Source organism: Vipera berus (genome assembly GCF_964194415.1).
Source record: "Vipera berus genome assembly, chromosome: 1".
Classification (NCBI taxonomy): domain Eukaryota; kingdom Metazoa; phylum Chordata; class Lepidosauria; order Squamata; family Viperidae; genus Vipera; species Vipera berus.
This window is the reverse complement of record NC_138202.1, coordinates 313,085,582-313,105,674: the sequence shown is the minus strand read 5'-3', so window position 1 is coordinate 313,105,674 and position 20,093 is coordinate 313,085,582. Positions and strand designations below refer to the sequence as shown.

At 39.6% G+C, this 20,093-nt stretch overlaps 1 protein-coding gene across 1 annotated transcript; it reads right to left on the bottom strand.

Annotated features, from left to right (window-relative positions):
• Positions 1 to 1,282: 1,282 nt before the first annotated feature.
• On the bottom strand, positions 1,283 to 12,822 carry SLC30A1 (solute carrier family 30 member 1). The gene is made up of 2 exons (XM_081313077.1): positions 11,862 to 12,822; positions 1,283 to 6,230 (listed from the first exon to the last, which is right to left on the bottom strand). Exons 1-2 carry the CDS (start codon positions 12,484 to 12,486, stop codon positions 5,332 to 5,334), a joined length of 1,524 nt encoding a protein of 507 aa, XP_081169203.1. The 5' UTR covers positions 12,487 to 12,822; the 3' UTR covers positions 1,283 to 5,331.
• Between the last annotated feature and the right edge of the window lie 7,271 nt (positions 12,823 to 20,093).

The window sequence follows — 20,093 nt, the reverse complement described above, 5'->3', positions numbered from 1 at the left end:
GCTGTTTCATAAGTCTATGGGACATCCCTATTCGAAATATTGTGTTTGCTTCTGATCACATCATCTTGAAGCTTTGATTTAAATCTAGGTGGTCAAAAATACCTTCCTACAAGAAGACAAAAAAGTCTTCTTTGGAGCTTTCTAAAATTATGCAGAACATTGGTTTTGTATGATATTAGAATTTGGAAATATCTAACAAAATGGATAGTACACAGTTTCAAAATGGTTTAAAGATATCACTTCTCACAATGCATTATTCAGTTAATTAATATAAACTCTGATTTTTATTCTTCAGCTCCCAACTCCCAGAACATTTGAAACATCAGTTTAATCCTGATCCCCATGCCAAACTGACAGGTGTGGTACCCAAAAAAAAAAAAGGAATGGCAGAAAGACTGATGAAGAAAATAAACTCAGACACATCTTTTAATCTTAGTCAACATTCATCATCTATTGCAAAGTAATAAACCAACCTGGAGAAAATCTCTCTACGCAGCTGCTAATAATGAATACTGACTTGATGACACATAATGGAATTGTAAAGTAAACCATTTATGTCTGTTTTCCTGAGTGCTTGTAAATAATAAGGCCTCCTTCAGGTCTAAACAGGTGCTAAGTGAGCACATATATTTCCTTGAAATGATATGGAAGTTGTTTGTCATAACACTCTTGAGGTTTTTTCTTTTATTTCCCAGTATAATCTATAACCCTAAAATTTCTTAGTGGCATCCCAAATACTAACTAGGCCCAATCCTGTTTTAATATTTTGAATCGACTATTATCAGCTAGATTCTGACATCTGCTTTGACTCCAGCTACTATAAAGATGGACTACTTATCTGATTACATTTTGTACGTTAAACTGTCGAATGCAGAGTAGTCTATTGAAAATGCTGTGACTAAACGAAACATCTAAATTTAGGTGTGGGATTTCTGATTCCACAGAATATACTCTGCTATTGCAGAGTATATTAATGGTTCTGAAGATTACATTTTATTATTTTTAAAATGATTGTACATGTACAAAATATTGCATCTAACTGTGCAGTCAGGGCTTGAATTTTCTTTTTTTGTCTCGAAAGACATTCAAAAATATGAAAGCAGAGTTGAAGCTAGTTATTTGTATGGAAGACAATTAGGAAATACCAAGGCTTTAGATTAGTTGGACTAAAAACTTGACAAACATTCCCCTTCCAGCTGAATTGGTGCTCGAGATGTTAAGATAAATTAAAACCTTGTGTAAACACTCATACAAATTCTGCATTTAGCCAAACCTCCTTTTATTTAGATAATGTTAACCTCACCAAAGGATTTTAGCAAGTGAAGGAGCTGTTAAACCGGAGGGGGAGACAAAGTACTGTGCCAGTTATCAAGTTTATTTAGCAACATTTATTTCCTTCTCAATCTTTAATTTATATGCAAAAAAACCACCATAGCATGACTGGTTTAACAGAAGCTCATTGTTATCGATAGTACTATAATCAATACAGATATACCACCCAGATCTCCCAGACAATGGTTTCAAACACAACCCCTAGAGTGCAAAAGGTTGCCTCCCTCCCTACAGCAGAGCATGTGGATTTGGAGGCTATGCTTCAGAATATTTTAATATATAAATTCAGCAAGTGGAGAAAAAAAATAAGGCTCACATATTTCTAAAACATGGAAGTGATCTTCACACGATCAATTTAATAATGTAACCTAATATCATACAAATGAATGAAAGCTCCTGTTATCAGTAAGGCTACATTTGGTTTAACACAGAAGAATAATATGATCAAATACCTTATTTCAGGCACATGAAGTATTAGTACCATTCAATCCACCAAGAGGCAATGAGTTAGTAAAAGATAGAAACAATCTACATTGTACGTTCTGTAAACATAAGCCAGAGTCCCAAAAATGCTACAATGATGCTGTTGGGAAATTAAAGCAGCATATTTAAATATGGTACTTACTACCCTTACATATGCAATACATGTTTCATAAAACTTTAAAAAAAAATCAAAAAGGAGATGCAAAGTTAAAATGATTTCCCCCTTCAAGGAGAAGTGTCAAAAAGTGCATTTATCCCCACTGTTTCCCATTAATTCAATAGACTCAGTACTCGGTTCTCTCCAAAACAGGCCCCAGCTACAAGCTCCATACAGCAAGTTTTCCCAGTGCTCATGGCTAACAGCAGAGCAAACCTTAACAGAGAGATCTGGAGCAGTAGTTTTCAATTAGTTTTGAAGCAGTTTGCAAAACTTTCGGTAACACTTTTAAACACATAGTCCTGCTTTAGAAAGGTATTATCTTTCTTTTACAGGCAACTCCTTCAAACACTGAAGTAGTAAAAGATAATCACTTACCATCATTTGAGTATTTACATATCATAGAATGACACAGCACTTGATCAATTATGCATTTGTGATTAAAAGCACATGATGTATATATACACTATAACTTTTGGGGGGAAATCATGTGAAATTGCAGCAAAATAGATTTACAGAGCAATCTCACATTTATTGTAGAGTGGTTATCACGAAAACATATATTAAGCAGAATGTGTCCGCAATCACTGGTGTAACTCTGATTGAAACATTCACACACACACACACCCGACAGTGCCAATCAGAAGAAAAAAAAGGCTTGCAAAATTGGCTCCACTATTCAATATGATCAATTACATAAAGAAAAAGCATCCTGTAGTTAAAGATATTTAAAATGTTCCATTTTATTTCAGATATAACTAGGAATGACCTGGCTAATATTCCTGAAACATTCAGTGAAATAGGTATGATACAACATATTCTGCCACAAAAACAAGCTGTTGTATAATAAAAAGCTGGACAAAACCTGACAAAAATGTAAGATGCTTTCCTATTTTATCACTGTATTACATACTCAAAATTGGTTAAACTTCATGCTTTACTGAGATGATGTAACAGTTTCTTTTCAAAGAAATAAAAATCAAAAACAGCCTATTACTGTATATTCCATTGTCTAAACAAACCTAAATAAAATCAGCCAGTTCATGCTAAAAGGTTAAAAAGTGAGGTTTGTAATTTTTAATGAATACAAACTAAAGCATTCAAAAATTATGAAGCTTTAGCTGCAAAACTTTTAATTTATATTTTATAATATTATTTAGCTTTTTTGTGTATTCATACATACATACATACATGCTTGCACATTTCCAGTTCTGGCTCTGTAAATATTACATTGTCCATAAAATAGAAAAACATCAGATTTTCAAAACATTTTTTTTCAATCAGGCTAGCAACATGAGAATTATATCACACAATTATTTCATGCTTGGAATGATGTATGGAATTAACAAGTGGCATTTAAACAAAAGAAACACAAATGCCTTGCTCGTATTTGATCATTTTAGAAGTCAAATGTAACACACCATAATGTTAACTATGTAATAGCTTTATTTTGTAATATAAAGACTGACTGCAACACTTACCACACCTGAATTCCTTATTTGTTGGCTTTTCTCTATGCCTTTTAGTATCTTTTAACTATTGGAAAAAATGTTAATAGCTCTAAAAATGCTTCAGTATTGACAGTCAACTGAGAATTTGTAATTAGGCCTACTTTACAGCTTAAAACATGTAACCAGTGGAACCATATTTAAGCTAGAGGTTTATAAATCCATGTACAAATGACTAACAGAAGACGCTCTCCTCTATTTTACAAAGTACTTTGTGGAATTGCCTTTAAAATCTTTCAGATTGAATTAGACAGGAATTGCATCAGACTATGCAAACTGGTACAGGTAAGAGTACTGACTGAAGGTTGTTCAGACATCACAGTAACCATAATTTATAATAAGTGTCCAGCAATCTAGTGCTTTCCAAACGTTTCGAACTAATTTATCTCATTGCTCCTAACTATTGGGCATACTATAGATAGTGCAAATCATCTGGAATATAGTTGGAGAAAATGGTTTTACTACAATTGGAATAAAGGTTTTTCCTCATATGCCTTCCAGTCCCCTCTTATATGGCTAAAAGAAAACCCAGAAGTATTTGCTTCTCTTTTGATAAATTACTTTGGGGCTTTTCCAAACCTGACAAACTGTGGCTAGCAGTAACTATATTTCTCTGTAAGAATTCCATCCAATTCAATCACGTTCCTTGAATTTTTGAATTCCTTGAATGTTATTTTGAAAATAAATTAAAATAATGGTTTAGGATTTGGATAGAACACCAAAGTGAAGCTAATAAGCAAAAAATTGTCATTAGTTCTCATGAATGGGCTGGAGAGAAAGCATGTGGCCATCGGCTCCAGGTTTGCTGCAATTCATTCCCTCTTCACAAATAAAATGTATCATGATATCTGAACCAGTGCTGCAGGCAGCAATCTTGTTCCATAGGCTGATGTCTAGAATTCCCTATGAATTGAATGTTTCAGCTAAGTAATTTTATCCAACCAAAAAAATAAATGGCTCAGTTAAGTCATAAATATGTTTACAAAAGTAAGAAATATATTAACATTTTAGCAAACGTATGCTGATGAATTTGATGTGTTACATTTTTTCCATTTTTTTTACTTAAAAATCAGATGCAATCTCTCTCTCTTTCGGTACACCACAGATAATACTGCTAAGACAGAGACCAGCTCTGGCTCTCTAGTCCCAGCAAACTCTATTATAGTTTAAATTCTAAGATTTATATAATAAGGAAGAAAGGAAAGTGTAACCTATTTTTGTCTTTACATCTTACAGTTCAGGTGATATGCAAGTAATTTTCCAATTCATATTTAGTAAGCTGATTTTTGTTATGTCACAGGGCCAATACAAATATGGGATATTTGTCAATGGAACTGACATATTTTAAAATGCCATTATTAATGCTACATATATTTGTTTCAAAATAGTGTTCATTTTCATTTAATAGGAAATGTAACCATGTCCTAAGTGATTAACCTTTTGAAACGATTCTATCAAGTTTGGTGTCCTCTTCTGATAGTTGTAATTTTTAAAAAGGTCACACACACACACACACACACACAAATCAACAAGCAGAAAGAACAATCCCAATAAGCTTAATACAAACTAATTTCAGGGAAAAGGGGATTACTGAAGAATCATTTTAATTTTTAATTCAATGCATCAGGCATAAAGTTGAAACTGGCTCTGCATTAATGTTGTGCCATTTAGCCTCAAGTTAACACAAATGTTAAGTTATATCAGGACGGCATGTTCTTTTCAACAGGATTTCCCTGTTGTGACAAGGATTGAACTTCAATAACTACATTTCGTTGCAACTTCTCTTTTTAGTAATGGTCTTTTTTCTTGCAATTAATTTGTAGCTGAAGCCATACTTTATTCAGTATAACTTTACAAAGATGATTCAAACTGTTTGTTGGGATTAGGCTCTGCTTCTAATTTTATAGCAGGTATGCATTCTGATTTAGTCCTCCGGGCTTTGTGATGTGGAGAGTCAATAATTATTTCGGAGCAAGAAATACTAACTGAAGGGGATTTTTCTATCTTCTTTCCTGTAGCCTTTTCCAGAGTCCCACAACACTGTTTCAGAGCACACTGGATTCTGCAGGGAAATTCACATTTACTTACACCTTCATCAGAAGTTACAATGGCAAACTCAGGCTGAATGGTTGTTGCATGTATCCCTTCATCATGAAAAATCTCCTTAATATCTTTTGCCACTTTCATGTAGGATTCTGGATCCTTACATTTTATGTGAGCAGTGCCAATTATCCTGCTTCCTGCCAGCTGCCATATATGTAATTCATGGACAGCTTCTACATCTTCCAGTTTACGGAGTTTCTCATTTAAAGAGCGAATATCAATTTGCTTAGGAACAGTTTGCAAAAGAATAAGAGCAGATTCTTTAAGCAGAGGATAAGTAGTATAGAGTAGAATGCACACCATAATCAGACAAAGTGCAGGATCTAAATACAGAACCCAACAAGGACCAGCTAAAGAGATTTGCTCTAGTTCCATTGGAGAAGGCTGAGTGACGTTTTTACAGTGTTCATTAACACAAGGATTGATGCAATCCCCAACCTCTGGGCATGGAGTCCAGTAAGAGTAAAATACTATGGCATTCACTACTACAATAACTGAACCCAAGGCATCTCCAAGAACATGAAGGAACACTCCACGCATATTGAGCTGAGCACTGGTATCTTCGTCGAGCTCCATGTCTATAGAGGAGTGATTGCTAATATTTCCATTTGGTTGCAACTCCATTTGGCTGTCTTTTACTACATCACCTGTAAAGACAAGAGCAACATTGTTATGCAAATATGAAATCTGTGACTGAATTAGCAACATTATGTTAATATAATAAGTGAATGAGATCAATTAAAAATAGTTTTCTTAGCAGAAATCTGGATCCAGAAGTATTTAAGTTATTATCTCTGCCTTATGGTGACAATAATGATCTCTTCAGGGCTCTAGAACAGGGAGCATAAAGTTTTTCCATAACCTGAACCTATTTACAGCGTGTTAATGTTTTAGCAAACAAAATCATTCTCCTCTCCTTTCAAAATATTCTAATCTTAAGTGGCAAACTAGAATAGAATGTTATGTAGGACTGCTGATGCAATCCTTTTTAAGTTGGACAAATGGTTCTTCTCTAGGTCCTGACATTAGGTTCAGACCAAAGGCTTCAAAGCAGCAATCCTCAATCTAAGGCTTTCAGGATACCTTGGAACTACCATAATCCCCAGCTACACTGGCAACACTGGGAGTGGGAGGCACGGTTTTTCAGTGGTTCTCCTCCTATCTCCTGGGACGCTCGCAGTCGGTGTTGGCAAGGGGGCAGAGGTCGACTGCGAGGCCTCTCGCTTGTGGAGTCCCTCAGGGGTCGGTCCTCTCGCCCCTTCTGTTTAACATCTACATGAAACCGCTGGGTGAGATCATTCGTGGTTTTGGAGTTGGGTATCATCAGTATGCTGATGATACCCAACTATTCATTTCGACCCCAAACCACCCCAGTGATGCCCTCGACGTGATGTCCCGGTGCCTGGAGGCGGTCCGGGTCTGGATGGGGAGGAACAGGCTTCGTCTCAACCCTGACAAGACGGAGTGGCTGTGCATACCGGCATCTCGGGACATTCAGGATATCCCACCCCTCATTATGGGGGGTGAGTCATTATCTCCTGTAGATAGGGCTCGCAACTTGGGAGTCCTCCTAGATTCACAACTCTCTTTAGAAGATCATATTGTAGCTGTGACTAGGGGGGCGTTCGCCCAGGTTCGCCTGGTGCGCCAGTTGCGGCCCTATCTAGACCGGGATGCCTTGCGCACGGTCACTCATGCGCTCGTGACCTCTCGTCTTGATTACTGCAACGCTCTCTACATGGGGCTACCCTTGAAGACCACTCGGAGGCTCCAACTGGTACAGAATGCAGCCGCGAGAGTTGTATTGGGAGTTTCCCGATACTCCCGTGTCACACCTTTGCTCCGCGAGCTGCATTGGTTACCAGTTGTCTTCCGGGTGAGGTTCAAGGTGTTGGTAATGACCTACAAAGCCCTTCATGGCATGGGTCCAGAATACCTTGGGGAGCACCTGCAGCCGGCGTCAACTTCCCTCCGCCCAGTACGCTCCCACAGAGAGGGCCTCCTCAGGGTGCCGCCGGTCAAAGAGTGTCGACTGGTGGCCCCCAGGGGGAGAGCGTTCTCTGTGGGTGCACCGGATTTATGGAACCATCTTCCAGTTGAGCTCCGGATGGCACCCGATCTCCGCTCCTTCCGGCGCGACCTTAAAACCCATCTCTTTAAACAAGCGGGCCTGGCCTGATGGGACGGGTTGGGATTTTTATTAATAACTTCAATTTTAAATTTGTATTATTTATGGGCATTGTTTAATCATGTTTTAATAATCTTAATTTTAATTTTTGTATTTAACTTTTATGTATTGCCCTGTTCACTGCCCTGAGTCTCTTGAGAGAAGGGCGGTATATAAATTAAATAAATAAATAAATAATTAAGGGAGTGGCTAGCAGTTCTGAAGAATTCCACATTGTGAAAGGCTGCTTTATGATTCACAGCCAATCTCTTTGCTCAAGCACTCATTAGCTTTCCTTGATTTATTAAACTAATCAAGGCAGAATTCTAATCATCATAGTTAAGAGGTGAATAAAAGAAAAAAAAGGAAATTTGTAGGCATATACTGAAAGTTTTGGAGAAAGAACTAAGAAATTTGCTATTTTAAAAAAATCTGTTCTCTTGAGCATAATGAACAATTTTCAAAAAAATGAGAAGACGCTCACTGTAATATACGTACACAGAAAAACTACCACTACAGAGATACAATGATTTATATATGCCTGAATACATACTCATTGACATATCAAGGATGCAGTGGAAATTATCAGTCAAAAGGAGAAATAATTGTTAAGACTAAAAAAATGAAAGCAGGTGCCCTCACTGTTGACCATGCTAGTATATGGGAGTTCAAATCAAAACATCAAAAGAGCATCAGTTAACATATCCTGACCATCATTTTATACTGTTAAGTGCAGTAACTGATACAACATAAGTGAAATGCAAAATATTCTGGATTTTGATATTAGGTTTTGCTTCCAATCACACTAGTATCCTGAACTGATTCACAATGATCCAGAAAAATGATTTTCATCAATCTCTCTTCTTGTAAAACCTAGCACTACTTCCAGGGAATTCTCCTCCAGAAGATGGGATGGAGGGAAGGGAGACAAACTTTTCTATTCAGGGAAGTCTGGCAGTTTCTGAGTTTATTCATGTTTGCTTTTCAAGTGATTTTGAGAAGCAAGAATCCCAAGGCCATCTCCAATGAAGAAGAAGAGGTAAATCAATTTAAAAAGCTGCAAGGAAATTAAAGAAAGTAATCATTGTTCTTCCCTATAGCTAGCCCCCATGTGGTTAGGCTGAATTATAGTGGAAGACCACCTGCTATGGATTAAATAGATAAGAAACTAGAGGCATTTTCACATGCGCACTATGCATATACTCATGAACCTAGCTTCTCAATGGTTAGTCCCCGAGGATATGCTAGAAAGACTTGATCTGCTCAAGCCAACGTCTCAGGCAAGCCTTACTCACAGTGCCTAATCCAAAAAAGAGACAATTGAAGCCAATAAAAATAACCAGAAAATTGCCAAGTGAAATGATTGCATACAAAAGAATGTCAAAAATACTATGATGAAGTAGCATTTTAGTACAAAAAATGTCCTGAAAGAATGTAGGTCATTTACATTAAAGAAAGCTAATAAAAGGACAAAATGATGAAGCATCATCGTCTGAGAAAAAAATCTACTCAAAATATCAGTTCTGAGCTTCCCAATAAAGGTTGTTTATTTGAACATCATATAACAGACTAAATTTTTTTCACATCAAAAATACTGTCCAAATACAGTACACGCTGACTATAGTAAGACCAACATGCAAAACAAATAATTATTGCATAGGAAAAACTACATTGTTTTTTTTTCCAGAAAACCCAAATTTTGGGGAAGGAACTATATAAAACTGCAGATGGAACAAAAGGGAATGAAAATTGCCTTTTCGCCCACAATCTCAGTGACATTCTAAATTTGGATTAGCAGCATTCTGCAGGCAAAAACAAGCTATTGTTTTCGTACTGAAAAACAAAAAGGACAAAACAGCCATTATATCAAGAGACCATTTGTCTGTGTATTGTATTACAAAATGGGTTTAAGAGTAGTTATGTTATAGATACTGATGAGAAGAATGCTATTGGCTCAATGATTCCAGCAATGTAACTGGAGGAACTTGAATCATCTCCCACACTCATTTCATTAAACTGACTCCACCTCTATAATGGTTTTTACAACTCCCAATGTGCTGAAAACAGCAATTATATATGTATTAATATACCAGGAATGCTGTACATGTGCTCCTAGCTAAAGATGTGAGCCTAAAACTTTCAAGCTTTAACAGCCACTACAGGAACTTCTTAAGGAGACATGTTTGTTCTTAGAATAATTACCCATAAATATCAACATTCTGAAAAGCATTTCCAGCATCATCTTCCCAAGCTAGACCTACTTTTTAAGTGTGTGTGTGTGTGTGTGTGTGTGTGTGTGTGTAGGGGTGTGTGTGTGCAAGTACAACTGCATAATCATACCAGCACTATGGATCTTACTGTATAAATCACCCAACGATGATCCCAAGGCCAAATACAAACTTTAAAAAATCAGTTGTTTACATAAATGATAACACTCATGCCAACAGATGAACAGTGGTAATAAATCCTACTAACCAAGCTGCTTTAGAAATTATAATCTCAGAACTTTGTTTAAATTATGAATCAATATTTCTATATTAAACTAAATTACAATTATATTGACTACAGAACATTGCCAGAGGAATTAATTTCCATGACAAGGAATAAGTTCTACATCTGCAATGTAGCTAGCCCTTAAAGGAACAATTCTGCATTTATTTTATTATATTTATATTTTGCCTTTCACTCAGAAGATAAAAGTGGCATATGGAGAACTTGCATGTCCTATTTTTCCCCAAAACGCACTCTGTGAAGTATGTTGGCCCAAGAGGAAAGCAACAATCCTATGAACCAATGAACCTCCATGGCAGAGGGTGGAGTAGAAATTAAGAGCAAGAACCAGCACTAGCTCTCAAATAGCAATCCAAATAATTTTGTCCAAAAAATAGATGATTTGATGATTAAATCTTTAATGACAACAGACTTAAGAAAGCAATTAAATCAGAACAAATGCTGCAGAAAACTTATTGGTGGCCTACTCCAATGGCTTCTCCATATTTCATGTCAGTAAAAAAGGTATAGACTACCTAATTCTGTAAAGAATGACAAGTATTCTGTGTATGCTCAGAGAGAAGTGCATACCAATCTACCATGACAGCTGGTGTCTATGTATAAATAATGTTCTATGTTAAATTTTGCTGCTGGAAAAAATTCTTCAAGCAATGAACCAACTTTACATAAAGGCTGCTAGTTGTTGAGATATATGGAAGAAAAGTGCAAGTGAAGAGGAACACTGAAGAAGTTCTCTTCTATATAAGGAACATTGTTTGGCAATTTTAATTATGTTAAATTCACTACAGTACAGGAAAGTTATCTAAAACCTTTCAGAGTATTTGCTTTTGTGTTTTAGTGAAAGTGGAATTCAAAAAGAGTTTTTTGTTCTTAAGTAATCAATGACTATTTCCCATATTCTAGGTTTTCAGAATTCAGTCCGATTATAGCAGGGGTCTTCAAACTTGGCCCTTTGATGACTTGTGGACTTCAACTCCCAGAATTCCTCAGCCAGACACGCTGGCTGAGGAATTCTGGGAGTTGAAGTCCACAAGTCATCAAAGGGCCAAGTTTGAAGACCCCTGGATTATAGTAAAATGAGGTAGAAGAAGCCTCCTCTTTACGGCCTAATGAAGAATCCTGGAAAGGCCTACAGCAATATTTAAGGTCATAAGATCAAGGAAATATAGTGAACAAATGATTAATAGAACAGTTTAGAGAAAAAGTTGCCATCTCCCAGAGCAAAAGATGCTCTATAAGTGTCTGCTGGGGCCTGATGAGGTAACAGTAACCATGGCAGTGGGTTGCCAAGACAGTAAATTAGGGTCAGCGTGGCACAATCACAGAGGAAAAGGCAGATCACCGAAGGATCAAATCTCTCCCACGATCAGACCAAGGGGAAGTCACAATCCCCTTTGGATCAGGAGGACTCCGTATACCTATCCTTTTATCGCCTTTAGGGGCAAGATGGAATTCAAGCCCAAGGTGTTTTTTTTCCCCTGGCTTAAGAAGAGCACTATTCCGAGGCAGGCTTTGGATCTAGGTCCCTCTGAACACGATCAGATCAGGGCAGAAGCCCCTCCGCATCTGCACCCCCCGCCAACCCCTTCCTCGGGCTCACCCAGCTTCTCCAGGCTGACTCCATTGGAGCTGTGGAAATTGTCCACCAGGGTGTTGGTCTCCTCTTCTTTATGTAGGTCGCCGGGAGGCGGCTCCGCTTTGCCTCGGGCACCGCTCCGGCGCTGGCTTCCCCCTCCGTTCCCGCCATGCGAATGGCCGTGGCCGCCGCCGGCGCCGTGCTGGTGGAAGAGGCAGAGCCCCAGGACGTTGATGAGCAGCCCGGCGGCTCCGACGCCGATGACCACCAAGGGCTGCTCGATCTCATGGGGCTCGGTGAAGCGCTCGATGGCTTCCAGGAAGATGGTGAAGCAGAGGGCGGTCAGGAAGACGGCGTTGACCAGGGCGCCCATCACCTCGGCCCGCACCCAGCCGAAGGTGTTCTTCTTGGTGGCGCGGGTGCGCTGGGCGAAGCGCACGGCGACCAGGGCCACCACCAGAGCCATCACGTCGGAGAGCATGTGGAAGGAGTCCGAGAGCATGGCGAGGGAGGACGTCAGGCGGCTCACCACCACCTCCACCACGAAGAAGCCGAAAGTCAGCGCCAGCATGCACATCAGGCGCACCCGCCGGCAGCCGTGCCGCCGCCGAGCCGGAGCCGGCCGCTCGCCCGGGCTCTCCACGCCCATGCTGCCGGCCTGCGGGGCCACTCAGCCGCCTAGCAAAGGCGCCGAATCTGCCAGGGAAGATGAGCGGGGTAAGCAACGCGCTCTCGTCGGCCAGCCGAGCTGCCACGGCCGCCGCTCGTCTCCCCAGTAATCCTCCACCAGCGCCGGGGCTACCGGCTCGCCCACGGGCCAAAAAGGTTGTGATCGTCACTATCGACGAACCGCCTCTCTGTGGCTCGGCCGCCGCGCCGTCTCCCTTCTATATAAACCGCGTTCCGAGAAGCGGCGGCAACCACCCCGCCGCTCTTTTGCAGACGGTTTGAAACTAAACTTTGCACCCGAACCCCCTTAACACTCCTTTCCACACGGAACCCCAGAGCCACCCGCCACTAAGCTCCGCCTATCCGGGTCTTCCTCATTGGCTACGACCCCGGCAACCGGGCGGCACCGCTCACACCTCCCGGCGCGATTGGCCTCCGGGGATTGTCTCGCCAAACCATCCGCCTTGCCTCCAGACGGCTTTCCTATTGGCCTGGCTTACCTCAGGCTTTTCCGAGGTCCCGCCTAAGAGGCAGGGCGGTAGTTTTGATTGGAAGAGACGCTCGGTCGCGATCTATAGCATCCTATCAATCTCCTTTTTGGAGCCGCCTCCGAAAGAGGTTTTTTTTTCCCTTCCTTTCGGGACTGGTGCAAAAGGCGGTGGCGGGTATCGAACGGAACGTTTCCCTTTTTTCCCCTCCGCCCTTCCCCCCCCCCCTCAGCCCAGCCCACCCTTCGCCCTGGTTTTCCACACGCTCCGCCAGGCGGAGGCGGCCCTTCCTTCCAAAAACTGCTTGGCGCTCGGCACCAACTTCCCCTTTTCCCTCGGTGACACTGACAACTCTTCCCCCCCCACACCTCCGTGACTCGCCACCGCACCCTGAGGTGGAATAAGACCGGGGGAAGGGGAGCTGGACGGGGGCCAGGACGAGCTGGAACCTGTCAGCGTGCACGCGACACGCAAAAGCCCAGGATCCGTATCTGCCGAGTAACCCTGTTGGGTGTGAAATAAATTAAAAAAAACAAACCTGCCCAGATTCGCAAGCCTGCCTTTCCTGCAAAGGAAGCTCCGGACCGGGATGCGTATCTGACCTAAGCGTTGTTCTCATGACATTCCTGCGAAATACTTTTTAAGCTGAGGGAAGAAGAGAGGCAGGCCCTCGGTCCTCCACTGAAGCCTCGAGAAGAATATATAATATATAATAAATAAATAAATAAATAAATAAGAATATGGATTTATTTTTTCTTAGCTCAACTCCGAATGGGTGGTTATTGGGATGATTTTAAAAGGTTTCCGGAGAGACCTGTTTAGTTTGGTGGCCATCGCATCATCAAGCAACAACGACGCAAGTTTGCAACAACTTGTTTCCAACTCAGTGCTTTAACCGCTACCCCAAACTCTCCTTAGCCTTTTCAGATGCTTTATAGGCTCAGTGGGTTAGGACGCTGAGCTTGTCGATCAGAAGGTCGGCAGTTTGGCGGGTCGAATCCCGAGTGCCGCGTAACAGAGTGAGCGCCTGTTACTCGTCCCAGCTTCTGCCCACCTAGCAGTTCGAATGCAAGTAGAAAAATAGGGACCACTACGGTGGGAAGGTAACAGCGTTCCGTGCGCCTTTGGCGTCTAGTCATGCCGGCCACATGACCACGGAGACGTCCTTGGACAAACGCTGGCTCTTCGGCTATGAAACGGAGATGAGCACCGGCCCCTAGAGTCGGAAACGACTAGCACGCATGTGCGGGGGAACCTTTACCTTTACCTTTATAGGCATTAAAGGGTGTCTCTGAGATTGGACAATGTTCACCCGCCTGATCAGAAGGAACTCATGAAGTGTATGGGAAAGGGAGGGTTTTGTGGTTACAGCTTGTGTTTATCTTTTATGGAGTGTTCTTTTTTGTGTGTGTGCCACACCAGGTGGCAGCACCTGGCTGATAGAAAAAAAACTTAAGTGGAGTCAGGCCCAGATAGTGCTTGATGGAGTTCCCCAGGAAATAATGAGATTTCATTGTAGATGGAGAAGTATATATACCCTGGAAGGAGGCAATGCAAACAATTTCATTGCTATAAAGTTGATGGTTGTGTCCAAGACCAGAGACTGAATGCAGCCCAGCAGAGTCTTTGCCTTTACAGTTATATTCTATGCTGTGGTGACATAATTACAAAGGATAAAACAGTAAAGGATACCCTGAGTCCTTCGGGAAAGGGCGGTATATAAATCTAATAAAATCTAAATCTAAATCTAAATCTTTTTTATATAACCTTATTGATTTTCAAAAACAGAATTAAAAGTTAGACAAGAACAGGAAGGCAATTGAAAACAAGGATTCGTGAACATCGATGCAGTTAAACGGCACGACCAAAAATCCCTGATCTCAAGCCACATTGACAATGAACAATACCAGTTCAACTGGAAAGGAACAAAAATCATCGGCCATGCCAACATCCGCCACATGTGAATTTATTGAAGCCTGGTATTCTTCATTTTCTTTCCACGCTCTTTGCTGATGATGAAACTGAAACTGAATTTGGCTTTTAGGAGAAATCTCTGTTTTCAAGGAAAAGGAAGGAAAGTCAAGGGGAAACCCAAGATAAATAAAGGGGAAAACCCAATATATTTTCTGTAAGACCATCAGTGGATTCTGGTTGTTATTTCTTGTATAGAATAGAACAGACAGATAGGATAGGAATAGGCTAGAACCTTGGAGGTCTTAGTCCAGCCCCCTGCTCAAGAAGGAGAATCTATACAATTTCAGATACCTGACTGTCTAGTCCAGGTATGTCAAACTCATGATGTCACATGTCGCCGCGTATCTGGACTTTTTCCCCATTGCCGGCAATAGGGTGGGCATGGTTTTGGCGTGACGCATCCGGCCCACGTGCAGGCAGTTTGACATGCCTGGTCTAGTCTTTTCTTAAAAACCTCCAGTGATTTCTGAATGCAAGCTGTTCCACTGGTTAATTGTCCTCACTGTTAGGAAGTTTCTTCTTAATTCCAGGTTGCTTCTCTCTGATTAGCTTCCAACCATTGTTTCTTGTCCTGCCCTCTGATGCTTTGGAGAATAATTTGACCCCCTCTTCTTCGTGGCAGCCCCTCAAATTCTAGTAAAAGAACAATTAACAAGCATATTGATTTAGATCCAGCATATGAATATGTAAGAAACCAGACCATTTGAATGACCAATCAGAGAACCAATCAGCTGCTCAGAATTTAAATATAGCTCCAAATGAACAACCAATCACACAACCAACTGACCATACTGGCACACAAGGTATATATAAAGAGGAATAGGACAAGAAAATGCTGTGATGGTGTTAAATAGTCTGGTAACAAAATGTTGGGAATTAAATGGCAAGGTTAGAGAGCAAACCACTGCCAAAAATCTAAAACCCAAGCTACAAGTATTTTCTGTTATTTCAAAGAATAAAAAGAGTTGAAAAATAAGATTTAAGAGAAATCAGAAATGCAAAAAAAGAAAAAAAAATATCTTTTTTTCCATATTCATTTTCCTTTTCCTTTTCGATTTCTTTTTGCACTTCTAACCCTAACCCTAACCATTTGAAGTTACAAGGGCACTAAAAATTTATTTATGGCTGTTTTTTGTTTTTGTTTTACATGACTGTTACAGTATCCCCATGGTCACTTGCTCAAAATTGGGATGCTTGGCAACTGGAAGGTATTTATGACAGTTGCAGTGTCCTGGGGTGATGTGATCACTTTTTGCAACCTTCTAACACAGGCATGTCAAACTGCCGGCCCGCAGACCAGATGCGTCAAGCTGAAACCGCACCTACCCCACTGCCGGCCATGGGGAAAAAGTCGCGATACGTCACACGATGTCACGTGACGTCACGAGTTTGACATGCCTGTTCTAACGAGCAAAGTCAATGGTGAAGTCACAATTACTTAACAACTATGTTACTAATGTAACAACTGCACTGATTCACTTAAGTGTGACAAGAAAGCTCATAAAATGAGGCCAAACTCAACAACTTCCTTGCTTAGCAATGGGAATTTGGGACTCAATTGTTATCATACATTGAATACTAGCTGTATGTGCTTCATTGATTGTAGAAAGGTTTTTGATTGTATCAATCTCATGAAGCTATAGAAAGTTCTGAAAAAATGGGAATGCCAGAACATCTCATTGTACTCCTGAGATATTTAATTAATTTAATTTTTACTAATAATATGCTTAGAGACTTTCTGTATGAATTGGATACAGTGGTAATGGAGCGTCACATTAAACCCAGATTTTCATACTAACTACACTGTTTAGTTCCCAAGAATTCCTTCTACATGTAGAAGCCATACTGATCTGAAATTGGGTCTTTCCTTCAGCGTTCCTACAACATTGTGGGTTTTGTCTACAATTTGGGAAGCTGAATTAATTATTGGCGCAAGTCTTGCTCTGAAAGAAACACTGAAAAGACAGTTTTTCAATATTTCCTTGGAAGCTGTGGGGTGAGCAATTTCCCTCTTAACCAAGCCATCATTGTGCTTGCCACTGTCCTCCTCCTTCCCAGCTGCACTGAGAGAAAACTTTAGAACCTGATCAACAGCCGCCAGTAGCTGATTAAAAAAAATGTCTCTATGAAACGCAAGCATGATAGGGAAGATAGAAGGAAGAAAGCGGTTGCCTGCAATTTTCTGCACTGTTGTCTTGAGGCAGATGGAGCAACTAGCAACAGTGGAGAACAAGAGCCAATAGTGGGAACTATTGCAGCAGGAGAAAATGAGGATGGTGTGGAAGTACACTTGAACCTTCTATGTTGCTTTGTTTTTCCGCACATAAAAAGAACATCCCATCGCCTAGAAATGTCACAATGGGACACCAGGATAGTCCTTCTATTTAGCTGTATTTCAGCGACTGCATGCTTTACCTGAACATTTAAATTTCTTCACAGATTTGCAAATCGCCTTTATCATCACTTACAGTCTTGGCTGTGACATAGAGCAGACAACTGAACTTGGTGTGGAGGAAAAAATCATTAGCTTTTCTTTTTCTTTCTGTGAACTTTTCTTGCAAATTATGCAGGCCTCATCTTGTTCAAATGGTAAGGAAACAACTTTTATAGGAAAAATCGTATATTATAAACTAATAAAACTTTAAAATAAAAAAGGGGAGTTAGTGAGTTGGCCATTTTGGTATCAGTGTACTAATCAGAACAAAAGAAAGTACATTTGGAACATCCTGAAACTGCTTTTCAATCTGTTGGAAATAATGCTTGAAGGTATTTTTAGGAAAGAAGTTTATTGTATTCTACTATGAAACAATTACTTAGAACTAATAGTTCACATTTGATGTTTTAACTCATTACTACTGGTATGTTTGAGAAGGCTTAGTTTGGGGAAGTTAAAACTTTTGGGAAATTAAAAAAGCATTTAAATACAATTAGAAAGCATAGTTTTAAGTTGTAAAAAATGGCAAATGGTCTATATAGTAAACATACATTCTGGCATTCACAAATTGATGGAACAAAGCATTTGTTCCCGAGCAAAGTCCCAAAGTGGTGGTTCTACCATAAATAAAAACCCTATACTTCAGCCAGGCATGCCCTTAATAATTTTAGTTTTATCATTTCATATTTTGCATATTTATATTTTATTGTGCCAATAATTAAGATTCATGCAAGCTCAGGGCCTGTTTAAATGAGTACCCAGTTTCCAACTGTAGACAACTAGTTGCAACTTAAAATTATACATAAAATATATTAGTCAAGAGTCAAATTTCTAGATCTTTTAAGCATCATGTGCAACAGCCTATTGGATTAAATATATTAAATGATGGGTTAAGATGTGCTTATGCACACCTTTGTTGAGTACATTAAGAGGTTAAGATAAGAGAATTACAAAACGTATCTTATTTCTATTCATATTATAAATGCAGTAAACTGATAGCTGAATCTCATAGTGAAATAGAAAACTGATATTTAAATATGAAAGAATTTTCAACGATCTTTGTTCCTATTTTAGGAAATGTAACTATATTTAAAAACAATTGCCCTTTTAATTTTTTTAATTTTAGCCTACAAATGAATATTGTTACTTCCAAATTCTAGAAATTAGATAAAGGCTAGTTAAATCATAATTGTTAGTAGATTATATCAGTGAGAACAGAGTGGCATCCAAGTTTTAAAAATTATTTAAAAAGATGCATAATGAAATTTAGAATTTAAAAATATTCACATAAAGAACTTGTAGAGAATGCTAACATTTATGGCATAATAGTAGTCACAAGTTCCCTCTTGAGAACAAGTCAGGAGGATCTGAACAGACTTGAACACTGGGCGCTATCTAACAAAATGAAATTCAATGGGGAAAAAAGTAAGGTTCTACATTTAGGCAAGAAAAACCCAATGTACAGGTATAGTATAGGGGGTACCTTGCTCAATAGTAGTAACTATGAGAGGGATCTCGGAGTCCTAGTGGACAATCACTTAAATATGAGCCAGCAGTGTGCTGCACCTGCCAAAAAAGCCAATACAGTGCTAGGCTGCATTAACAAAGGAATAGAATCAAGATCATGTGAAGTATTAATACCACTTTACAATACCTTGGTAAGGCCACACTTGGAATACTGCATCCAGTTTTGGTCACCACAATGTAAAAAAGATGTTGAGACTCTAGAAAGAGTACAGAGAAGAGCAACAAAGATGATTAGGGAAATGGAGGCTAAAACATATAAGGAACGGTTGCTGGAATTGGGTATGTCTAGTTTAATGAAGAGAAGGACGAGGGGGGACATGATAGCAGTGTTCCAATTTCTCAGGGGCTGCCACAAAGAAGAGGGAGTCAAGCTATTCTCCAAAGCGCCCGAAGGCATGACAAGAAGCAACGTATGGAAACTAATCAAGGACAGAAGCAACCTAGAACTAAGGAGAAACTTCCTGACAGTTAAAACAACCAGTGGAACAACCTACCTCCGGAAGTGGTGAATGCTCCAACACCAGAAATTTTTAAGAAGAGACTGGACAGCCATTTCTCCGAAATGGTATAGGCCAGGGTTTCCTGCCTAAGCAGGTTGGACTAGATGACCTCCAAGGTCCCTTCCAACTTATTATTATTATTATTATTATTATTATTATTATTATTATTATTATTATTATTATTATTATTATTATTATTCCAGGATAGAATCTGGAAATAGAAGAAGCAAGGATCTCATTCAATAGAGTGAGCCAAAGAATTTCCAAGCATCAAGATTGGCTTACTAAATTTTGCAGTAAAATTATCATGGAAGTTGTGGAAAATAAGACCATAAGCCTTAGGGAAATAAGTTTCAAACCAATGTCACACTGAGCCTTGGTTTCATGTATATCCTTCTCCTCTCTCATGCCTAGGAAAAGACACTCAGTTTAAATCTAACTATGATTCCCTATTATATGATACAAATAACTGGATATTTTTTCCAGACATAGTCTGATAAGAAGCCAAGAGTTTAATTTTAGTTTCATCCTGATTTGTTTTTACTGATAAAAGTTTTCAGGCTTTTCCTTGTAGGCTTAAAAATGGGGCAGGAAAAAATGAAGAAATGATATGCAGTCTGCTGTAACTAATTGTTAAAGTGGAGGCCATGATTTTCCATATATC